The sequence below is a fragment of the Galleria mellonella genome, unplaced genomic scaffold (genome assembly GCF_026898425.1).
Source record: "Galleria mellonella isolate WM207_F2 unplaced genomic scaffold, CSIRO_AGI_GalMel_v1 utg109, whole genome shotgun sequence".
Taxonomy (NCBI): Eukaryota; Metazoa; Arthropoda; class Insecta; order Lepidoptera; family Pyralidae; genus Galleria; species Galleria mellonella.
The window spans coordinates 2056707-2080262 of record NW_026441972.1 but is presented as its reverse complement, the minus strand read 5'-3'; the positions used below and the strand labels follow the sequence as shown (position 1 = coordinate 2080262).

At 34.2% G+C, this 23556-nt stretch overlaps 2 protein-coding genes across 3 annotated transcripts in view; both read left to right on the top strand.

The window, feature by feature from the left end:
* Window positions 1-23556, top strand: part of LOC113523095 (inactive dipeptidyl peptidase 10) — a 329346-nt gene that overhangs the window by 186448 nt on the left and 119342 nt on the right. For both annotated transcript variants that reach the window (XM_052892171.1, XM_052892160.1), the window contains one exon: window positions 13897-14104. In XM_052892171.1, coding sequence (XP_052748131.1) covers window positions 13897-14104 — 208 coding nt within the window. The remainder of the gene's footprint in view (window positions 1-13896; window positions 14105-23556) is intronic.
* On the top strand, window positions 19346-22814 carry LOC113519199 (cytochrome P450 6B5-like). The gene is made up of 2 exons (XM_026904253.3): window positions 19346-20832; window positions 21398-22814. Exons 1-2 carry the CDS (start codon window positions 19479-19481, stop codon window positions 21562-21564), a joined length of 1521 nt encoding a protein of 506 aa, XP_026760054.2. The 5' UTR covers window positions 19346-19478; the 3' UTR covers window positions 21565-22814.

Below are 23556 nucleotides of genomic sequence, written 5' to 3'. Positions count from 1 at the left end.
CATTTATTCGGAGGGAGACTTTGTACAAAAGTTGTCGAGCTTTTTCGATTTAATTATACATAAGTTAAACTAGTAGTTATTTATATTAAAAGTCTTTTTTAATGAACAAAAACTCATTTTATTTATTAAATAATTAAATATACATTTATTTATTAAATATTTAAATATACCTCAACATACATTGTGTTTTTTTTTTTATACAACTTAGAATGGCAAACAAGCTGACGGCCCACCTGATGGAAACTGGTAACCGTCGCCTATAGACATGAGCAGTACCATGGACATAACAGAGTATACTGTTTCACCCATAATACCCCCAATGCGTTGCCATTCCTGAGGACTCAGGTGTTATTCCTCTGTACCCTGTAAATTCACGCATATCCCACCCTTCAAACCGAAACACAGCCATGCAAACACAACTGCTTCACGGTTGAAACACGAATGGGACAGGGGTACCCAAGCAATCGACTTTTGTACAAAGTCTCCCTCTGGTGGTCTCCCTGTGTGTATAAGTATATAGAACAATAATAAAAATAATAATACCAGAAGGAAACTTTGTACAAAAGTCGTTTGCTTGTCCACCTCTATTCCATTCGTGTTTCAACCGTGAAGCAGTTGTGTTTGCATGGCTGTGTTTCGGTTTGAAGGGTGGGATATGGCAGTGAAATTATTGAATGCAGAGGCATAACACCTTAGTTTGGAAGGGGGAAGGGATTGCTAGTAATGCGGACTACCAGTCCCATTGCTAGCAATATATCCTATCAGGTCGACCTCTACGCGATTCCTCTTGGAAATCATCGAGATTGATTTATTGTTGAATTCATCACGATGGACTAGCTGATCTCCTTCATCTTCACCTATGACCCCTCACTGGTGCCTCGCCAGTGTATACCGATATCGCAAGCGGGGTTACCATTCCAATATGATCCATAAAAAATATATTAGTATAGATACACAGACAGTATTTACGAGTTTACACATAACATATAATTTTACAGGCTTTATATTTAGATTACATAGATATAGAGTCTCCATACAAATGCTTCGAGAAAAGCGGGTCAACTTTTTTCATACAATTTTGCGTGATAAATAGTTATGAGTGTTTCCTTTATAACTTCTACATTTTATTTTGTTTTACAATTTCTGCATCTGTGTAATGCGTAAAAACTCATTTTATTTATTAAATAAATATTCAATAATTTGACAATTAGCTGACAAAAAGTTGATCCGTTTTTGAGGCTCTATATATATAATCTAAGGCTTTATAATACATACTTTTTGATCTACCGCCCAATTCGAAATGCGGTTTCAATATAAAGCAATGAACAAGAAACACAACTGCTATTCTTTCCAAACCCATTGAGAATTGACAACGTTGACACGTTGTCATTCTGTCAGTGCCTTTTATCGGTCCTATCTATGTTATACATATCTCGTTTTATGATTATAACGTCGAAGTAAATTTAACAGTATAATACATTACTCTGTACCTGTTAATAATATTGTAAACGTGACAGTGAATTTATTTGTTTATTACTGTGGACGACAAAGGAGAACGGTAATGGAAATTGGAAATATATGTGTATATTGGTCAAAGGAACTTAGAAGACTAGGGCCGTGAAGGCAAGCCAAAAGGAGACAATAGAGATGCGTGTCGATTTCGAATGTTGTAAATAATAATATATAGCTATAAATAATATATGTGGCCTGTACTTCACAATTACCTCTTGGTACTTAATAACTTAACCAACTACTATCAATTGGTTTTTTTTTTAAATAGTTGAAAACAATACACACAAATTATACTATGACCATGTTATTTTAACAGATAAAACTACACATTTTAATATACCTGGTGGGTTACTGTTGTAATAAATTGCTTTTTGTTTACACTACTTAGAATGACAAACAAGCTGACGGTCCACCTGATGGAAAGTGGTAACCGTCGCCTATAGACATGAGCAGTACCATGGACATAACAGAGTATACTGTTTCGTCCATGATACCCCCCATGCGTTGCCATTCCTGAGGACTCAGGTGTTATTCCTCTGTACCCTGTAAATTCACGCCATATCCCACCCTTCAAACCGAAAGTTGGATGACAGTTGGATGATAATCAGAGCAAGAAATTACATAGGAGTAATAAAGTTGACAATTCATAGCAGGCTAGTGTATAGAAAAAGTTATACAGCCGTATAACCCTACCAAATTCAGACCCAACCTACTTTCATACTTTCTACATAGACTGTGTCAAATATATAATCTAGTAATGTAAAATTTGTCATTGACAAATAATTGACGTATCAAACATTTTCTATACACTAGCCTGCTAGGAATTGAGAGAAATAGCAACTGGCGGTGTATCTTTCGTCCTCTTTTTACTAATTATATTTGTATAAGAAGAAAGGAGGTAACTATATGATTTATAGTTTTTATTTTATCATTCCTTCTATATAATTCCTTATTCTTAGCTGTGGGCTGTTGAATATTATAATGGACATTATTTCGTGAATATTTCGCTGTGTTTTGTATCAGGAAAAGTATTTGATTATTGATAAAGTATTAATGTTTGTAAACCCTGACTGCGCGTTTTACTTCTTATCTTCAAACTGATATAATAAAATTGTATACCAAATTACATAGTGATTAGTTAAGCCGTTTAGGCGCTAAATGGTAACAAACAAACATTCACATTTCTATTATTAGTAAATATCATATCATCAGAAAGGTTCTTGAGTGGCAACCACGTCCGGGTAAACGCAGTGTAGGACAACCTCCCACTAGATGGAGTGACGACCTGAAATGTAATGCTGGAAGTCAGTGGATACAGGTGGCTCAGGACCGTTCCTTATAGCAGTCTATGGGGGAGGCTTATGTCCAGCAGTGGACGGATAATGGCTGAAATGATGATGATCATATCATACTAACTTATACTCACGGCTTCGTCTGCGTGATCGGATGCGGATTCGTCCTCCTCCATCCCCTATAATACATGAACCAATTTTTCTTTGGTAGTGATTATTTCAACCGTCAAGAAGCTAAGAGGTAACAAACTCACTTAAACTTTTTTTTTTTGTGGAATAACTACAAATTTGTGAATTTCAGATTGTTTTCCTTTACTTATGCTACATCACATTGCTTCATATTTTTTCATAATTCCAGATCAATGGAAAGTACATTAAGTACTATAGATTTTGATTCCCTTTGCGATTGTCAAAATATGCGATATAAATGGAACATAAACGGCCGTATATCTTGATTGCATCGATTTCGAACCTTGATTATTTCACTGCTTTAAGAGATTGCAGACCTGAGTATACGATATTAATTTCAACTTGATACCTCCACATGTTCCCAAAAAATGGGTCTTGACAGACAGACGGACGGACAATAAAATGATCCCGTAAGAGTTCCTTTTTCTCCTTTAAATATATGTATCTTAAAAAAATATATAAAGTTAAATTTAATACAAATTCTATTGGTATTAAAGGCACGTGCAACGTACATTTACTGGCGTGAATTTACTGGGTACAGAGGAATAACACCTGAGTCCTCAGGAATGGCAACGCATGGGGGGGTATCATGGGCGAAACAGTATATTCTGTTATGTCCATGGTACTGCTTATGTTTATAGGCGACGGTTACCACTTTCCATCATGTGGGCCGTCAGCTTGTTTGCCATTCTAAGTTGTATAAAAAAAAAAAAAAAAAACATAATGTACATATTTCAATATACTAATTAGAGTGTCTCTCCAAATGTGCCGAAAGACATCTATTATAAATTTCTACACACACTGCTATGTAGCTATGTAAACATATTCAACAGGTGGTCTCTTAGTTACCTACATAGTATATTCAACTTTACATATAGCAGAGAGACTACAAAAGTCGTCTTCTCTGGTACGTCTGTCCCATCCGTGTTTCTGCCGTAAAGCTGTGTTTATATCACTGTATTTCGGATTTTTTTTATACGACTTAGTATGGCAAACAAGCTGACGGCCCACCTGATGGAAAGTGGTAACCGTCGCCTATAGACATGAGCAGTACCATGGACATAACAGAGTATACTGTTTCGCCCATGATACCCCCCATGCGTTACCACTCCTGAGGACTCAGATGTTATTCCTCTGTACCCTGTAAATTCACTGCCATATCCCACCCTTCAAACCGAAACACAGCCATGCAAACACAACTGCTTCACTGTTGAAACACGAATGAGACAGAGGTACCCAAGCAATCGACTTTTGTACAAAGTCTCCCTTTAAGAGGTAAGTTCATGTGTATGTATTTATTTGCCTATATATTTGTACTAGCGGCCCGTCCCGGCTTCGCACGGGTAGACATTTTTACATTTTAAAAAGTAATTATTGTGACATAAGGATAATAATGGGATATATAGTATCGCGAGATTTTTTGTAGTTATTGATATTTTCTTTAATATTGTAGAACATACTTTTGTTCTATCACCAATAGTTTCCGCAGCGCACGCGACGAAAGATATTTTTATAGCATTTTTTCTACACCTTGAGTTACGTTACTAAAGTTTTAGTAAGGATCCCTATTCTTTTCTAGCCTATGTTACTCAGGGTGAATGTAGTTTTCTAATGGTTGTTGTATAAAACAAAAACAACCGCTTCAAATGCACTAAGAGTCATCCGAACAGGGGATCGACTGGTTGATAGATTGAAATGATCTACAATATTATAGATAAGAACTGTTACCCACAAAGTGAAGTCATTATCTCGGATTCGCGTCGATATTCAGTATTCGGTCGCGACTCCGCCCGGGATGAGGTCCTATTATTAGAAAGCCCCCCCATTGCCCCCGTCTGCCTCGCCCACGATCGATATCTGTGTGGTTTAAATAAATATATGTCCATGATATATCTTTACATAATAATAATCTCGTAAGCGTATGCTTAAAATGCGAGAAACGCTAAAATGCTTGCATGAATATGTTTCGGTTTGAAGGGTAAGACGTGGCGGTGAAATTACAGGGTGCAGAGGCATCTTGGTTCTCAGAAATAGCAACATTTTAGGGTTACCATGTGCACTATACATTATTCTGTTATATCCACAGTGCTGTTCATGTCTTTAGAAAATAGTTTTCATATTGTATCACAGAGGTCGTTAGCTTGTTTTCCATTCGCAGTATTCCGTATAACAGAGTATACTGTGTCACCTATGATGCCTTTTATACGTTGCCATTCCTGAGGACTAGGGTGTTAAAGTTAAAATTTATTCATTTTGCTAGAATAAGGTATATTTAATAGATGTTACATCAGAATAAATTATAGTTATGCCTTTGAAGCCTGTAAGTTAAATGCCATACCCCAATTATGTATATATATATATATATATATATATATATATATATATATATATATAAGCCCAGAAAATCACTCAGACCAAAATAAATACAAATATGTGGACTCTCTGCACCATCGGAAGTTGAGGCAATATGTCAGTCTTCAGAAATACACATACAATACACATGTAATACATACAAAGTACATACACTTAAATATACAAATACATAATTATAGCATCAATAAAAGACTAAAATAATAACTTATACCAAACACATTAGGAAAATAAAAACTTTTTATATTTTTCGTCATGACCTGTAAAAATTAAACGGTCACTTAACATCAATATGGTGTTTTAAAATTGCTTCGCGGTCACTCTTGCATTATCCGTAAGGTCAGATATATTTTTAATTTTCTAAATCGGCACCTGCCTCAATTTACACATTATAGGATTTCTGGCTTAATGACTGGTTGGCCTGAGCTATATTTTGAATTTGATGCAATCTATTTAAAGACCTTACTGGAGAGCCTATTTTTGAGTATTAATTTTGTACTTCCATTTTTAACGATCGCCGTAAAACGATGGGTGTTCTACAGTTGGAAACCTTTTAACTATATCAGCTAAACTTGCAAATTGATTGTCTCTTAATGGGGTTTTCATAAAAAAATTCATATTAGAATATTTAAATATAACAAGTATATATTTATTAATTTGTATAAGTTATTGCGTGTAAGTGGGTGCGTGTGTGCATGCGTGTGATCGCGTGTGTGTGTATGTGTGTAACACACACACACACACACGCGTGCGTGTCTCTCTCTCTCTCTCTCTCTCTCTCTCTCTGTGTGTGTGTGTGTGTGTGTGTGTGTGTGTGTGTGCGTGTGCACATGAAAAATGTACTGCGTTTCTAGCTCTAAATTTAAATATTTTCAAATAAATATATTTACAAAACGTTTTATCACCGACTTCAATATTCACAATTGAAGTTTCAGTTTCTTGTAAAAAAAAACAAATATAGTCTTTTTCATATTAATATATTAAAAACAACTTAGTAGTCGACATATTAACAAGTTAATAAATAATTCTTGCCCTCTTTCTCCGCCCACTTACTAATATTTGGAGGTTATACATAGTGTAGGCGTAAACAGAAATTATATGACTCCAATATTCTTACTAATATTATAATAGTAAAAGTGAGTTTGTTTGTTTATTTGTTAACTTGTTTATTTCTTAACGACTTTATCACTTTAAAATGTACTATTTAGAATGGAGAAGGACGTAGGCTACCATTTATTCCGGTCAGTAAACATATACCGGTCGTGAAGTCGAGTGTCAAAGCTTGTAATAATCTAATTCGAAAATACTACTATCAATGGATACAAACGAAAATACATTAATAATTTCAAAACCACGAAGCTTACAATATCCAGATTGAGCTCGTTCACTAATTAAAGTTTTCGACGAACTCACCCAAAAGTTATGTTATATTTAAATTTGTAACTGCTTAGTTTGGTATTTCGGTTTATGTTTTGCCGCTCTCGATTAATGCGTAAAACTGTTTATACTTATTAATAATACAGGAACGAGCTGAGTTTGCTTTCTAATAAACTAGTTTTAACATATGACTTCATTCATGTAAGCGGAAAAAGATATTATTTTACAGTAATATATAGTAACATTGGACCAATGTTATTATTTATTACTGTAACCGTAAATTCATCATCATCATCTCCCTATTCATATCCCAATTATTATTTGGGGTCGGCATAATATGATTTTATCCATATTACTAAAGACTGCCTGCCTGACGTCAACCCTCTTTGGGAATGCATTTGTTGGTGGTTTTCGCCATCTACGGTGATGGAAAGGATTGGGGAAAAAAGGAAGCGAACGTTGAAAATGCGTAAAAGTAATTAGTATAAAAAGTAAATGAGAGAAATAAGGGACTTATGTACGAAAGGTATGGGGAGGGACACTGGTGTCAGGGGTGTTCTTCTCTAGAAATCTGTCCTATTCTAGAATAAGGGCATACGGGTATGCGACCCCGGCCTCCCGAGCCGCTGCAGTGTCCCAGTCTTTTCTGCAACATTGATACTTATCCGTCTCAAATATATTAAATAAAGTGTATGTTAATTTTTATGATTATAACTTAATTAACCGATTAAGATACAAGGAAGTAAAATAAAGAGATTCAATTTTACACTCATAATATTATCATAGTATCATATCAGCGTTGACTGTCCACTGTTGAACATAGGCCTCTCTCTATTGGCGGGTTGTTCCAATAGCTGCCACACTTGGCAGGCGGGTTAGTAACCGCAGCCAGGCTTTTGGAAATATTTGAAGAAGGACGCTTCTGCCCAACCGTAGATCATAAGCTCCTTTAGTCGTCTCTTACGATACCCACGCGAAAGGAAGTAGCGGCCTATTCTATGCCAAGACCTATACGGCAACATAATATTATAATAAGTAAATATTAATAGCACTAATTAAAAGATGTAAATAAAATGTAATGTGTTATTTGTATTATGAATCATTATTTTGATAAAAAATACTCACAAAGGATTAAAAGACTGATTTCAATATAAATGTGAAACTCTAAAATGCGCGACATTTTTAAAACAGATAAATTTTATCGAAACCTTGCTCCTTTTGGAAGTAAGCATAAAAATATAGAATGTGCAATACAAAAGCGCAGGTCATAACCGCCAATATTCCGGGCGCACCCTCTTAGAATCCTGGTCACGGCACCGCAATAACAACGATATTGAAAGCCTGCGAAGTGGAGGAACTTTATAAGTACCCGGATTTACACGTACCATACACAACTACGCGACATATAACGACAACTTATAAGCCGGGAGGCATTTATTATAGATAGATAGATAAACACTTTATTTGAACCATTTATGATACGCGTAAATTAATACATGAGTATATACAATCAAATTATTTACACTTTTTTTAAATATAAAACAAAAGATAAAGTACGAAAATATGTTTTCGCCATGTGTATCGCAGTGATCCAAATAGGCTATAGCTCAGTGATAGTTTTGCTTAAAAGCAAAGCACTGATTTTCAACTTCAGCCTGAATTTAGGCTACACGGACGCGTACAACAAACCCAGTGTAACCTATGTAACCAATTTAATAGCCAAAGATAAAATTGTATAATATACAAACATAGTAGCATATGCACACCAGTAAAAGATGAAGACTGTATTAGGCTTTAAAATAATTATAAATATGTGGAATACGTGATTGAATTATTTGTTATTATTTACCAGAGGGAGACTTTGTACAAAAGTCGATTGCTTGAGTAGCTCTTTCCCATTCGTGTTTCTACCGTGAAGCAGTTGTGTTTGCATGGCTGTGTTTCGGTTTGAAGGGTGGGTTATGGTGTGAATTTACTGGGTTCAGAGGAATAACATCTCTTCAGGAATGGCAACGCATGGGGGGTATCATGGGCGAAACATTATACTCAGTTATGTCCATGGTACTGCTCATGTCTATAGGCGACGGTTACCACTTTCCATTAGGTGAGCCGTCAGCTTGTTTGCCATTCTAAGTTGTATAAAAAAAAAATTACATAGTGATTTAATAGATTATAGATTGGCGTGAATAATGGAAAATATCGAGGTACTTTTGCGTTAAGTTTATTATAAAGGGAATAGATTCTAGCAATGGGTTACACAATTCACTCATTTTTAATGATTATAGATTTAACATTACAAAATCACAACTCCAATCATAACAATTTTAATAATTTCATTGTTTTTATTCTAAAACTAACTTTTCACTCTACTTCGTACACGTGGATTTCAGAAGTAGAAAAACCAACGAAAGAGGCCTCTTTTAGATGTGGTATCGAGATAAAATACATACGAGATTTTAAGTTACGCCTTCAGAAATACAACAGTAAAACCAAATGTAATTTTCTGCAGTCGTTTTTACGTGATGCTAGAACAAACAGATAGACGAAATTTTACTTTATTATAAATTATTACACTCAATAATGTAGAAATACAATACAGTCGAAATAAGAAACTGCTCCATTCTGATCTCGGTTTAAAGATATAAATAAATTTTATTATGATTTATAAAATGTTTATCAGAGAAGGGTTATGTTTATAAATATCTTATTGTTTCGAGATGTAATGGTATCAGCCAAGAAAGTTATGAAAACTCCATACAAAGTTACAACTTCGACGTTCCTGTAACTTAAAATGATACTTTGGAAATTTGGAAATTTAATGGGCAAACAAATTTAAATGTAGACAAATGTTTATATTTGTAAAAAGATGTGTATGTGTGCAAACAACATGAGTTTGTGTGAGGGTGTGAGAGATTACAGGAAGGGACAAAATAATGTTTCTTTACCGTTTCAGCTTTTATACCAACAGGTATAAGAGGAAATAATAATATCTCTTCAAGTGAAAATCTAAAGGTATTCATCAGATATTGAATCAGAAATAGCCAGGAAGTGCCACAATCGTGCCAATTAACGGGCTGACTGCCAATCACTTCCGTTTGATGGGTCGCTTATAAATGGAATAAAAAATATATGATGTTGGCTGTCGAGGGACACCGCTAGGGTTGTCACTACTCCCCTAATAAATTAAGTCCGTAATTTATTTATAACAAATTAAGCTAACTTTACATTTGTCCAATATTTTCTGCCTGATATTCCTATTTATCCGGTATATTATAGTAGTATAAAAAGGGCAAAAGAAAAAACAATTAAAATAAAACCCTAGACCACACTAACACTATTAATTCTTTTTTTTTTATACAACTTAGAATAGCAATCAAGCTGACGGCCCACCTGATGGAAAGCGGTAACCGTCGCCTATAAACATGAGCAGTACCATGGACATAACAGAGTATACTGTTTCGCCCATGATACCCCCCATGCGTTGCCATTCCTGAGGACTCAAGTGTTATTCCTCTGTACCCAGTAAATTCACGCCATATCCCACCCTTCAAACCGAAACACAGCCATGCAAACACAGCTGCTTCACGGATGAAACACGAATGGGACAGAGGTACCTAAGCAATCGACTTTTGTACAAAATCTCTCTGTGGTAAATTCAGTAGAATTCTAATATGTTAAGTGAAATGTTGAACATATCGAATGTCATTTTCACCATAATGGCAATAGTCGACGAAGGCCTCTGATTGCCCTATTAGGAATTAAAGTTGTAAGTATATTTAAAATGTAATAATAATAATTAAATATATGATAACAAAAAAGAAATCCAAGAGAGATTTCATGTAAATAGTAAATAAATTTTGTTGATGGTTGTAGGCGCGCTTCATCTTGAATTTTTAACCAAGTTAAAAAAAGGAATTTTTAAATCGGTTGTTTTTTATGTTTGTTACCTTATAATTCCGTCAGACAAATTTGAAAAATTGTTTTTCTATCTGAAAAGATACACTTACAGATATGTCCCATGGATAATTTCCTAAAATCGTTTATTTTATGTGGCACAATCTTTATATCGGTGAAAAATTAAGACAACTTTGAAGTAAAAACAATAAAGTATTTTAAGAAAGGAGTGTATTAAAATTATTACCATTTCTCTTAACTCAATGTTCGAGGGATGGGCAGCAACGTATCCCTTGAGATTGCCTTAAGACCAAAGACTAACTGCGTTTGCCAACCCGCCTGCCCAAGGTGGCAACAACTGGCATAATTGCCCTTATAGGGAAGCCTATGTTTAGCAATGGACTGTAAATTGTGATATAATATAAATATTTATTTATTTATTTTACACTTTATTGTACCAAGTAAAAAGAAAAATAACAAATACAGTAAATATTAATGAGAAGTGATACAAAAGTGATATAAATATCAAGATTAAAACACATTATTTTTTTATACATTTTATATATTACACGGGTGTATAACCAATAATTGACAACCCTACATAAAGCTTATGAATATTGGAAAGTCCGCGCGTCGGTCGGTCGCCCCTCGGCCGTAATGGAAGTTATTCAGTTCTGCTTTCAGAATGAAACGGCCGATGATGCGTCCCCATTTACTATTCCAGGCATTGCGTTACACTTGTATTATAGACTAGCTTTTGCCCGCCACTTCGTACGCGTGTATTAAGTAAGTAACCACTACTTAATAGCGTATTAAAATAAACATACAGCAAGTTTTAAAATAAGATCTTCAAAGACACAACTGTGAAAACCGTATCCAATTTGGTACACTAGTTCTTGCGTCATGCCGGAAACAACATACATACATACAGACAGACAAAATTTCTAAAAGTATTGCTTTATTTATTTATAAATAAAACATATAGTGAGCCATATGTTTATTTTACAAACTTAAAAATTTTAAACAATATTTTAAAAATATGTCCAATTTGTCATTAACTATAATAAAATCTGGCTGCTGAGCAATCAGAGAATTGAGCAAAGAAATAGCCTGATAAGTGGAAGCAAACTGAGCAGTACAGGTGCTTCTATTGCTCTTATTAAGACTCCCCATATAAACTTCTTCTATGTACAGATGTCATATAGTTATAATTTTATTATATTAATAATTTATCCAAGTTTTTTTATACAACTTAGAATGGCAAACGAGCTGACGGTCCACCTAACGGAAAGTGGTAACCGTCGCCTATAGACATGAGCAGTACTATGGACATAACAGAGTATACTGTTTCGCCCATGATACCTCCCACGCGTTGCCATTCCTGAGGACTCGGGTGTTATTCCTCTGTACCCAGTAAATTCACGCCAACTATGTACGTAGGTACACGACATTCATAATACAGTAGGCTGAGGCATAAATCAAACTAAAACCACTAATTGATCTGCCAATTGCAGCCACTCCTGGGACGTACGGATCCACGCGTTAATTGGCACTTCATTACTATTCTCTGTCTATCGAACATAGTTGGGCGATATTTGTGGATATTTGAGAGGAAAAATGGTCCAGAACAGAAATTTAGAAGAACTTTAGAAGTTTTCATGTAAAAAAATAAGATAAATTGAGAACCGATGGGTTTTTCTTTTTGAAGTCACTTAAAGTATTTTGTGTGTAAAAATATATCTTATATTATACCTAAAAAAAAAAATACAAATACAATTTAGAAAGGACCACTTTGGTATGGTAACCCCGTCCGCGCCATCGACATACAACGACGAGGCACCAATGGAAGATGAAAGGTGAGAATGAATGCAGGCCAGTTTGCCCATCATGATGAATTCGACAAGAATTAATCATGATGGTTTCCAGAAGGAACCGCGTAGAGGTCAACCTGAGAGGTTATATTGCTAGCAACAAGGCTGTTACACCTCATTAATAACAATCCCTTTCCCCCTGAAAGGTCAGTCAGGAAAATGTTTCTATACCTACACCGACATGTACGGATTTCGACGTGGTGTGAGTTTAAAAAAAGGGATAGGTGAAATGCCACATTTGCGCCAAGAATTGCTGACAAAGTGTTACTCAATCTAGCGACGTTTAATGGAATACTGAGGTCCAATAATATAAGCCCGGATCAGACCGTCTTACAATAAATTGCTCGCCCGTAATGCTGAGATACCAATATAAGTGCTGAGAAGGTATCCAGTTTCCATTCAATGATTTTTAAATAACATAATTCGAAAACGACGTATCCAACTCGGCTGGGCAGCGTTTGGAAATTCAGCGGGCTATAGAGAGGGTGTTTAAGAAATGTATTTTTCATATCGAAAATTTAGTTTGAAAACAGATACTAGATGGCGTTGTTGACAAGTAAAAGTTGCTGTTAAGGTTTTCCTGTATTTTAATGACCTGCCCTTAGAGAGAATTACTTAAATAATCCTATCATTCCTACTTTATTGTTGTTCCATTCAAAGTCATCGGTAGCAGATTTTTGACTCACAGTACCTAGTTGTTCAGAGGGCTATGCTCGGAGTTTCTGTGCGTAATCCGCAATCCGATATCCGCAAAAGAACCACTCAATGGCCGTTGTTGTATTATTTCTTTTATATAATCCATTTTTATAAACAATTTTCATGCCAGCCTCTGGAGCAATACGTTCGTACTTTAATAAAAATACCAATGTAATCACCGTCTTTCATATCAGACTTTAACTGTCCACTGTACAACATAAGCCTCTCCCTTAGGGGGTTTGCTAGTAATTGTCACGCTTGGCAGACAGGTTGGCAACCACAGTTAGGCTTTAGAGATGTTTTAAGAGGGACGATGTTGCCCAAATCTCGCCCTCCTTAGTCGCCTCTTACGACACCCACGGGAAAGGATGGGGTGGCCTATTTTATTTATAAATAATTTAATTATCATAAATAATTAAATGACTATAAATAATTGAATTAGCGTGTTTTCCCGCAAATAAATAAATTATTATTATAAGTCTCTAAATTTTTCATTTCAAATTAAATATCACAGTGAAATCGCACCCGCGACTTTTCCGAACAATTTTTCCGAACCCGAAACTGTTGTTTCGGGTTCGGGGTCCCATTGGCGGCGGTAATCGCTTACCATCAAACGAGCCGCAAGCTCGTTTGCTCCCCAAATTTCCTTTGTTACCAAACAATATCATTATTTAAACGCTATTTTTTTGTTACAGGAATTGGCAGCAGCGACGCCCACACAACGCAACTGGCGGGGTATACTGATAGCTCTGCTGGTGATCGCGGCTGTACTCGGACTGATTGTGTTCAGCATAGCACTGCTGACGCCGGCCAGCGACGGCGGTAGGGTCCGCGGTCGGCGGCCTACGCTCCACGATGTTCTCACGGAACATTACAAGCCATTCAACGGCACTTGGCTTACAGGTAAGAGCTTTGGAAAATTCTATTGTTTTCAATTTCAAATCCAATTTATTTAATTGTTATTCAAATTTATATAATTTTTATTTAAATAGACTTGTTTCTAAGGACTTTTTAATCGTCATTTATTTATAAATGCAGGGTTCGGAAAGTTATTATTTGTGTTTTTTTTTTTATACAACTTAGAATTGCAAACAAACTGACGGCCCACCTGATGGAAAGTGGTAACCGTCGCCTATAAACATGAGCAGTGCCATGGACATAACAGAGTATACTGTTTCGCCCATGATACCCCCCATGCGTTGCCATTCCTGAGGACTCAGTTATTATTTCTCCGTACCCAGTAAATTCACGCCATATCCCACCCTTCAAACCGAAACACAGCCATGCAAGCACAACTGCTTCACGGTAGAAACACGAATGGGACAGAGATACCCAAGCAATAGACTTTTGTACAATGTCTCCCTCTGGTCTGTTGTGAAGAGCCTGCAATAAACACAATAGTTACTCTTTTAAATCTCTGTTACCATTATGTGTATTTATTTCAATGTACTATGTCTAAAATTACATGGTCGTTAAAAGCCTGTGCATGATCGACTAACATCCATGCACATTAGTCATTCAAGTAATCGTTTAGTGTGAAATAGGTTTTGTTCAATAAGTGTTTTTAATAAACAGTTATAGGGGGGAAAGGGATTGTTAGTAATGGAGACTGAGAATCCCATTGCTAGCAATATACCCAACCAGGTCGACCTACTCGCGGTTCCCCCTGGAAACTATCAAGATAAATTTCTGATGAATTCATCATGATGGGCTAACTGGCCTGTTTTCATCCTCACCTATCACCCTTCACTGGTGCTCCGCCAGCGTATCCCGTTAGCGCAGCCGGGGTTACCATACCATTTTCATCTAATAAATAAATAAATAAATAAACAGTTATAAACTTATTAAAAGGTAGATCCAAAATATCCTTCGGTATCTTATTGTAACATTTAATGCCCATTCCCATAAAAGACTTATTAACTTTTTCTAAACGATACTTTGAAACAGCAAGTTTGTATTTGTATGTAGTGTTAAGATTATTAAGATCGCTGTTTTTAAAAAACAGTTGAAAGTTATTTTATTATTTCAAATTTTGAATTGAATTTACTCAAAACTTATTCTTTTGTATTTAATTTCGAATTAACCGTTCAACGACACTTGACTTACAAATGATTTTGAACACCTTCAAATGTAGTCTATTATTATGAATTCTGAATCGAATTTAATGAAAGTTATTCTATGTTTTTGAATTTTGAATTAATATTACAATGACAGTTGACTCAAAGACGTTTTTGGATTCCTTAAAATGTATTCCATTATTTTAAACATCGAATTGAATTTAATTAATATCGAATTAATTTATCTACAAGTATTTTTGACATCAACTGATCAACTGATTTCGGAACAATCCGGGACTTTTGATAAAGATCTCGTGCTGATATCATACCCGCTTGATGTCGCATGATAGTCGAGCATTTTTAATAAAAGGGCGGCACCGCACAAGCAACTGCTCTCGAGTTGCAAGTGTTCAAGGGCGACCGTAGCCGCTTCCCATCAGGTGGATCGTCTGCTCGTTTGTCTCCCTAACAATAAAATATATATATATATATATATATATATATATATATATATATATATATATATATATATATATATATATATATATATATATATATATATATATATATATATATATATATATATATATATATATACTATACTAGCTGACTCGGCAAACGTTGTTTTACCATATACATTATTTTGAGAACTACACATGAAATTTTACTACAATTGTTATATTCGATTGCCATCTTTCAATCCTATTACGGCATATAAAAATCGCGATTAAAAAATCGGGGTTGATCGTAAAAGCGTGAAAATTTTAATTTATATGTATTTTTCAATGCTAAATCATAATAAAATAAAAATAAAAATATTTGTAAAAAAATTAATATTTAGGGGTGGGTTACACGTATCATTGAGGGGTATGAAAAATAGATGTTGGCCGATTCTCAGACCTACCGAATATGCACACAAAATTTCATAAAAATCGGTAAAGCCGTTTCGGAGGAGTTTGGTAACAAACACCGCGACAGAACAACAGACAGAGAATTTTATATATTAGATATATTTGTACGCGTAAGACAATCAGATTTTTGTTTTACAGATGACGTATTTCATCTGTTTGCTCTTAGGAAACTTTTAACAATAAAAAGTTATTCTATTGTTTCGAATTTAAACTTCGATTATAATACAATTAAAAAGATCAGAAGTCGGAAGTTTTCGACACATTTACTTCGAATTAATTTTGTGACTATGATGAACACGAAACGTCTTTAATTTTATTATGTCAACAACTAAATTTTATTTCAATATAATTTGATAACCTCAAATGTCAAGCCCAAATTTATAAAGTTGTAATAAATAAGTTGAAACGCTTAATGTTTAAAAACATATAAGAATAAATTTTTATTTGAAAAATTAATAAGTGACCGTAATACCGATAAAATTCGCGTTCAGCCTCACGTCACAGCATTATTTGATAAAAGTTTTTTCGGTATGGTCTCTAAAATATACAATAAATTCCCGAAAGCATTCAAAGGGATAAACAGTTTAAATGTATTTAAGAAAAAAGCAAAAGAATATTTGACAGCCAAGTGACGTTACATGACTATTACAGTGATAAATATTAGACATGCAATTTAATTATTTTTATTGACATTTTTTACATTTTGACATTATTTTTATTGTTATAAGTTATTATTACTGTAATTTTATATTGTACACGCCGATATGGTAGAATATGGAATAATGGACATGTATTTAATATTTTCATCTAATATATATACCCATATTCGTGCAATAAATTATTTGATTTGATTTGATATTTTATATCGGACATAAAAAAAATAAAACACCAGAATTTATTTCTTGTTTCATTCTATCACTTGCGTGCTGTAGCGAAAACGTAAAAATAATGTATAAGATTCCTGATCAGAAAAAGAACACTACAAAATTGATTGGAATTAGCGAGCAACTGCGTCTGCGCAGAAAATGAGGGGCCCTTGAAATCTTCAAGATGGGTCATAGTTGTTGGCGATCCCATATCAGGCAAAAGTCGTTTTGAGTATCAAACGTTAACTTTCCACTGCTGAACATAGGTCTCCCTTGGCTTAGCTTTCACGTTTGGCAGGCAAATTGGCAACCGCAATTAGGCTTTGGTCCTGTTTAAAGAGGTACGCTGCTACCTATATCTCTCGCCTACCCTTAGTCGCCTCTTACGACACCCACGAGAATGGAAGGGGTGGCCTATTCTTTGACGAGACCACACGGCCATATATACAAGTATTATTAGAAGATTGTTGACGTCATTATTAGTCGTATATAAAATAGATAAATTTTTAATCTGTAAATAATATTGTTAGTAAATATTCATAACAATATGAGTTGACAAATTCTATAACTCGTCTTCAAAATGTTCAAGATGATTTGTCGAATAATAAGTTGCAAGATCTGTCGACTCATGTTGTTTTGATGCTCAACCAATGTCAACGAGAATGACTTGTCATTTGGTTATATAACTCTAATTATTGCATAGCAACGAATTTTATTACAATTCCTTTAAATATTTTTTTTATACCACTGAGGTTGTAAACAAGCATACGGCCCATCTGATGGTAAACGATTACCGTAGCCTATAAACACCTGCAATACCAGAGGTATTACGCGCGCGTTGCCGACCCTGAAGAAACTTCTTTACTAACCTTTTGAAGAACCCCATGCTGTGGTCTTATAATAATTATAATAAAATTTTACATTTTCAAAAAACTTGAAAGGTTCTAATTCGATATTATGGTCCATGCAAACTAGCGTACATGAGTGCGTGCGTGCGTGCGTGCGTGCGTGCGTGCGTGTGTGCGTGCGTAGTCTGAATAACAGCAGTAATCTAATATCTGATTGTGTTATCAGAAACAAACTCTTCTATCGCATTATATGAATTACGTAATATGACAATAACTGGTATATTGCAGATCCCACCGGTAAAGATAGCACTATCCTGCCTATTTCTTAATTTCTCGATATGTGATAGTATGTATAATACTACCTACGGTCAGTTACAGTATACTATGAATGTCGCGTAAAACACAAACGCAATCTGCAAATCATTACCTTATCAGCCGTCATCTGTCCAAAGACCACCTGCATCCACTAACTCCCTGCAATGCGTTTGAGGTCGTAACTTCTAGTCCGGGGTCGTGCGTTACACTGCACACTGCGTTTGCCCTGGATCGCCACTCAAGAACCATTCTTCCCCATTCATTGTCAAATCTTCAAGTTATGTTACCAGTCCATTGCCATTTCAGATTGCTTATCTTTCGGGTTATGTCCAAAGCTTGCTAATTTAGTTGAAGCTTTTACATACGGGCGAACTTGTAGGGCCATTTTTCGGTTCCGTAGATCATCACTGGCAAGATCTTTAACCAGTGCCTGACTTGTTAAAGATTGTCTTTAAGTTTCAAATATAGCAATCTACAAATATAGTGAAACAAATACATATACATATCCTCCTTTAATATTGTTATTTTACCAACCGACATCTAAAAAAGAGAAGAATCTGATAATTAAGTTTTAAATTTTCTTTTTCTGTTACCTCATGTCTGTAAGAGATCCTACAGGATATGTACAATAAAGATTTTACAATACGCTACTCCGTTATTTATAAGCCGATTTGGAAAATTCTATTTTCATCTGAAAGGATATACCAAATTAGTCCCACAGAAACTTAATCAAAACGGGTTCAATGTTTTTAATTTTGATATCACACTTTTATTCACGTTAATCACAATTTTGTCACAATTGTTTTTTTGTTTTTGGGAGCACAATTTTAAATTATAATTAGTTGCAATAAAATAGTTGCAAATGGAAATGGCAATAAAGAATTTTTATATGTAAACATTGATTCTAAATTTAGAGAAAAAAGCATATTTATTTATAAACGATTCACATCGATTCTAAATTTACAAAGATATCGCATTACATTATAAAAGAATAAAGTTAAATAAAGAGACACGTCTTTTTAGTAATCAATTTAAAAATGAAAACTTTAATTATAATACAAACACATTTTACAAAATGAGACAAACAGACTGATAACAACATTGAAAACATGAATAACAATGTATTTCACGACAGATTAGACATATTAATAAACTTAATTACTTATGATAATATGAGTACTCTAATATTTGATAGTAGAGTGTATATATATGATGTGTGAGATACACTTACTTCATAAGTAAATATTAATTTGAAGCAGTGACAACAACAAGTGACAATAATGGAGCTCATGTACTTACCACTCGTGATCATCGCGCTGCTCTGTTCTTTTTACTATTACTTCACAAGGAATTTCAACTACTGGAAAGAGAGAGGCATCATTGGACCAGAACCAATACCTATTTTCGGAAACATAAAAAATTCCGCACTTCGTCGTGAAAATGGCGGTGAAACCATTGCTAACATTTACCATCAGTATCCAAACGAGAAAATAGTTGGAGTGTTCAGAATGACGACACCAAATCTTTTACTCAGAGATCTGGATACTATTAAACACGTGATGATTAAAGATTTCGACCAATTCTCCGATCGTGGAATCCAGTTCAGTACAGAAGGTCTTGGCTTGAATTTATTCCATGCTGATACTAATACTTGGAGAGTACTCAGAAATCGTTTCACACCTCTGTTTACTTCTGTAAAATTAAAAAATATGATGCATTTGATGACAGAAAAGGGAGACCAGTTTGTTGAATACGTGGAAAAAATTACAAATAACCAAGCAGAATACAAAATCCACAACCTTATCCAAAAGTACACCGTATCTACAATAGTAGCTTGTGCTTTTGGTTTCAATATCGATGATTATACAGATACAAATCCAATAATTAAGACCCTACATAAAATAGATCGTGAAATATTCACTACAAATTATGGCAATGAATTTGATATGATGTTTCCAGGTTTATTCAAAAAACTAAACATATCTCTTTTCCCTAAATATGTATCGGATTTTTTTAACAAATTAACAAGATCTGTTATTAGCGAGAGGCAAGGAATGCCTACAGATAGAAAAGACTTCATGGATTTAATTTTAGAATTGAGAAATCAAAAAGAAATACAGTCCACGAAAAGGAACAATAGCGAGGAACAAATGTATCTAGAGATAACGGATGATGTTATTGCTGCGCAGTCCTTCGTCTTTTTCGCGGCAGGATACGAAACAAGCGCTACCACTATGACTTTTTTGCTGTACCTGTTAGCAAAAAATCCACATATCCAAGAAAAGTTACATGAAGAAATAGATAAAACACTAGAAAATCATAATGGTGAAGTAACATACGATACAATCAAGGATATGACTTATTTAGATAAGGTATTCGATGAGACGCTTCGTCTGTTTCCTTTAGTGGAACCATTGCAGCGACGTGCACAGTCTAACTACAAAATTCCAAACACTGATATTGTTGTCAAGAAAAATCAAATAGTATTAGTTACACCTCGTGGTATTCATCACGATCCTAAATATTATCCAAACCCTGAAGTCTTTGATCCTGAGAGATTTGATCCTGAAATTGCGGCTGCAAGGCATCCTTGTGCATATATACCATTCGGGGTTGGTCCAAGGAACTGCATTGGTGAGTTTATTTCCAGTAAATTTAATACACTTGTAATTTAATACCCATATTCTTGTAGTAAATATGTTGCCTTAACTAATCTTGAAGCAATTTGGCGTATCGTAGTAATTATTTGAAATATAGAAGGAAGGTAACTTTTTTATTACAATAAATCAATAACTATGTTCGAGTTACATAATGAAATTACAGTTGACAATAAAAAAAAGCATTACAACAGATTTTATGACACTCAATAGATCACAGAAACACTTCGAGTAGAGTTTTACATGTTAAATTTTTTTTATATTATATGTATGGTATACCCTACCAAAACAGTCGTTACGTGTTCACTATTAAACATAGGCCTCCCCCTGGAGGCCGAACGTGGTCTCTCGTGGTAATTGCCACGCTTGGCAGTCGAGTTGACAACCACTGTTAGGCATTGTTTTAAGAGGGACGCTGCTGTCCATCTCTCGACCACTATACAACCTCTCGACCATTATATATATCAAATATATTACACATATTCTTATAAAATAATCATCAGTCACTTTATTTATGGCTTTAATTATGTTTATATTTCTAGGCATGCGTTTCGCCAAAATGCAGTCCCGTATATGCATTGTCAAGTTACTCTCAAAATTCCGAGTGGAACGATCAAAGAACACCATGGAAGAAATGAAGTTTGACCCCATGAGGATCGTGATGACCCCAGCTGATGGGATTCTATTGAATATATTGCGAAGAAAATAAATTTTTAAAAGCAGACTAGTTTGCCGTCATATTTTAAATGATAAATTTTGCAGGTAAATAGTACCTACATACCTACTTCTTAAATGCCGACGTTTCGACGTGGATTGCACCACGTCGTGGTCGCAACAGAAGTAGGTACGTAGGTTTATTTACCTGTAAAAGCTTTTACGATAAGTTCCAATTGTGTATTTAAAATATGTGTAAACAACGCGTAAGTTTAAAATTAACTAGTTTGTCGTAGTCATAAAAGTGAACATAATATGAGAGCTTATACTGTAATTATTTAACTGTATGTCGATTGCACTGTGATATTGCAAGCTCAGTTTAGTTAGTGCTGATAGAGATTCTTAACTTTTTTGTTTTTATAATAATAATTTATTTATTTGCTCGAAATGTGGTTCTATCTGTTCTCCTTTAACTAAAGGTTGTCTGGAAGAGATCGCCCTAGCGATAAGACCGCCTTTTGTACCTTTATGTGTATATTTCAATCTCTATTTATGTTACTGTATTTCACTTGAATTATTCACTTGTCATTGTATATTTTTATTTATGGTGCAATAAAGAGTTAAATAAAATAAAAATAAATAAAATAATAATAATGGTCTTAAATATTATTGAGCTACACATTTCGCCTTATCTAAAGGCATGCAAATTTTTATTTCAGCACACAGTGGCTTACATATATTAACAGCCTAGTAGGAGTCAATCTATAAATATTGACAGTCGCACACATACCAATGGTAGCAGAACTAAACAAATACAAATACAAATACAAACTAAACAAAAACAAAAACACAACAAGTCAAAAACATAACAAATGGCATACAATACAACTGAATTATACATTTACATACATACATTTAATTTTTTAAAAAGTCATTTATTGAATAAAAATTGCATTCCAGTAACCATTTTTTTAACCGTAATTTAAAGTGACTTACTGGTAGTTCTCTTATTGATTTTGGTATTTTATTATTTATTTTAATAGTCATTATATCACAGTTTTGTTGATGCAGTGTGGTTCTGCAGATGGGCAGTTTCAACATTGTGTGTGTGTGTGTTTTGTAAATACATACATTCTTTGATTGATTGTAATAATACAACGTTGTATTATTCTAGGTGTATTCTATGTTTAATTGTTTGTATTCTATTATTTGTATTATTATATCGTATTCAAATGTTTATCACAAGTGAGATCGGTATATTAAATCGCTTGATCACTAAGGTCGCCAAATGTTTTGCTTTTTGCTTTTTTTCCTTTAAAAGTGATAAAAAAGTTTTAATTCTTAAAATAAATTTGTAGAAAGTTTTAGGTTTTTTTTTTTTTACTAATAAAAAGATCAGTTTATTTTTATTTATCCTGAAATTTTGTTTCCTTTTCCACGACTTCCAAAAGAAGGAGGTGCTTATTTCGGTTGTAAATTGGGTTCGATTTAGGAAAAAATTAGGTTCTTAATTGTGAGATAACAAATACAAATAAAAAAATATATTTGTTACCTTATAATTTAGAAAATTCTTTTTTACCTGAAAGAGGGTAGTCACTCTTTATCTATTTACTGACTTATTAGTTCCATAGAAATAACAATATCGATTTATTTGTTTAGTTTTTAAATTAAAATAACTCGTTTTACCACGATTGTGGTATTTTTTGTTATACAACACAATCTTATATATTAATTTATCAACCTGTCTGTCCTTGGTGGTATGCTTAACTTGAAATTTTTGTGATAAGAATTATATACATCGTTTATTATGATATCATAAAAATAACATCTTATTAGCAAACGAAGATACAAAACTCGTTTGACTGGGTATCTATGTCCCACTCCTGTTTCCGCCGTGAAACAACTGTGTTTACGTGACTGTGCTTGGGTTTAAATGTGATGGATGTGACAGTGGAATTACAAAGTACGGATGAATTGTAGAAGTTTTGAGCAAAATTATACCAAAAGTAATGGGTAAAAACCAAGCCTGAAATTGATATTCACTTTG

What these genes read in the sequence shown, in the direction of transcription:
- LOC113519199 (XM_026904253.3), top strand. Translation starts at nt 19,479, where the DNA reads ATGGAGCTCATGTACTTACCACTCGTGATCATCGCGCTGCTCTGTTCT. An exon ending in TGGTCCAAGGAACTGCATTG is followed by an intron (nt 20,833 to 21,397) that starts GTGAGTTTATTT and finishes TTATATTTCTAG; the next exon opens with GCATGCGTTTCGCCAAAATG.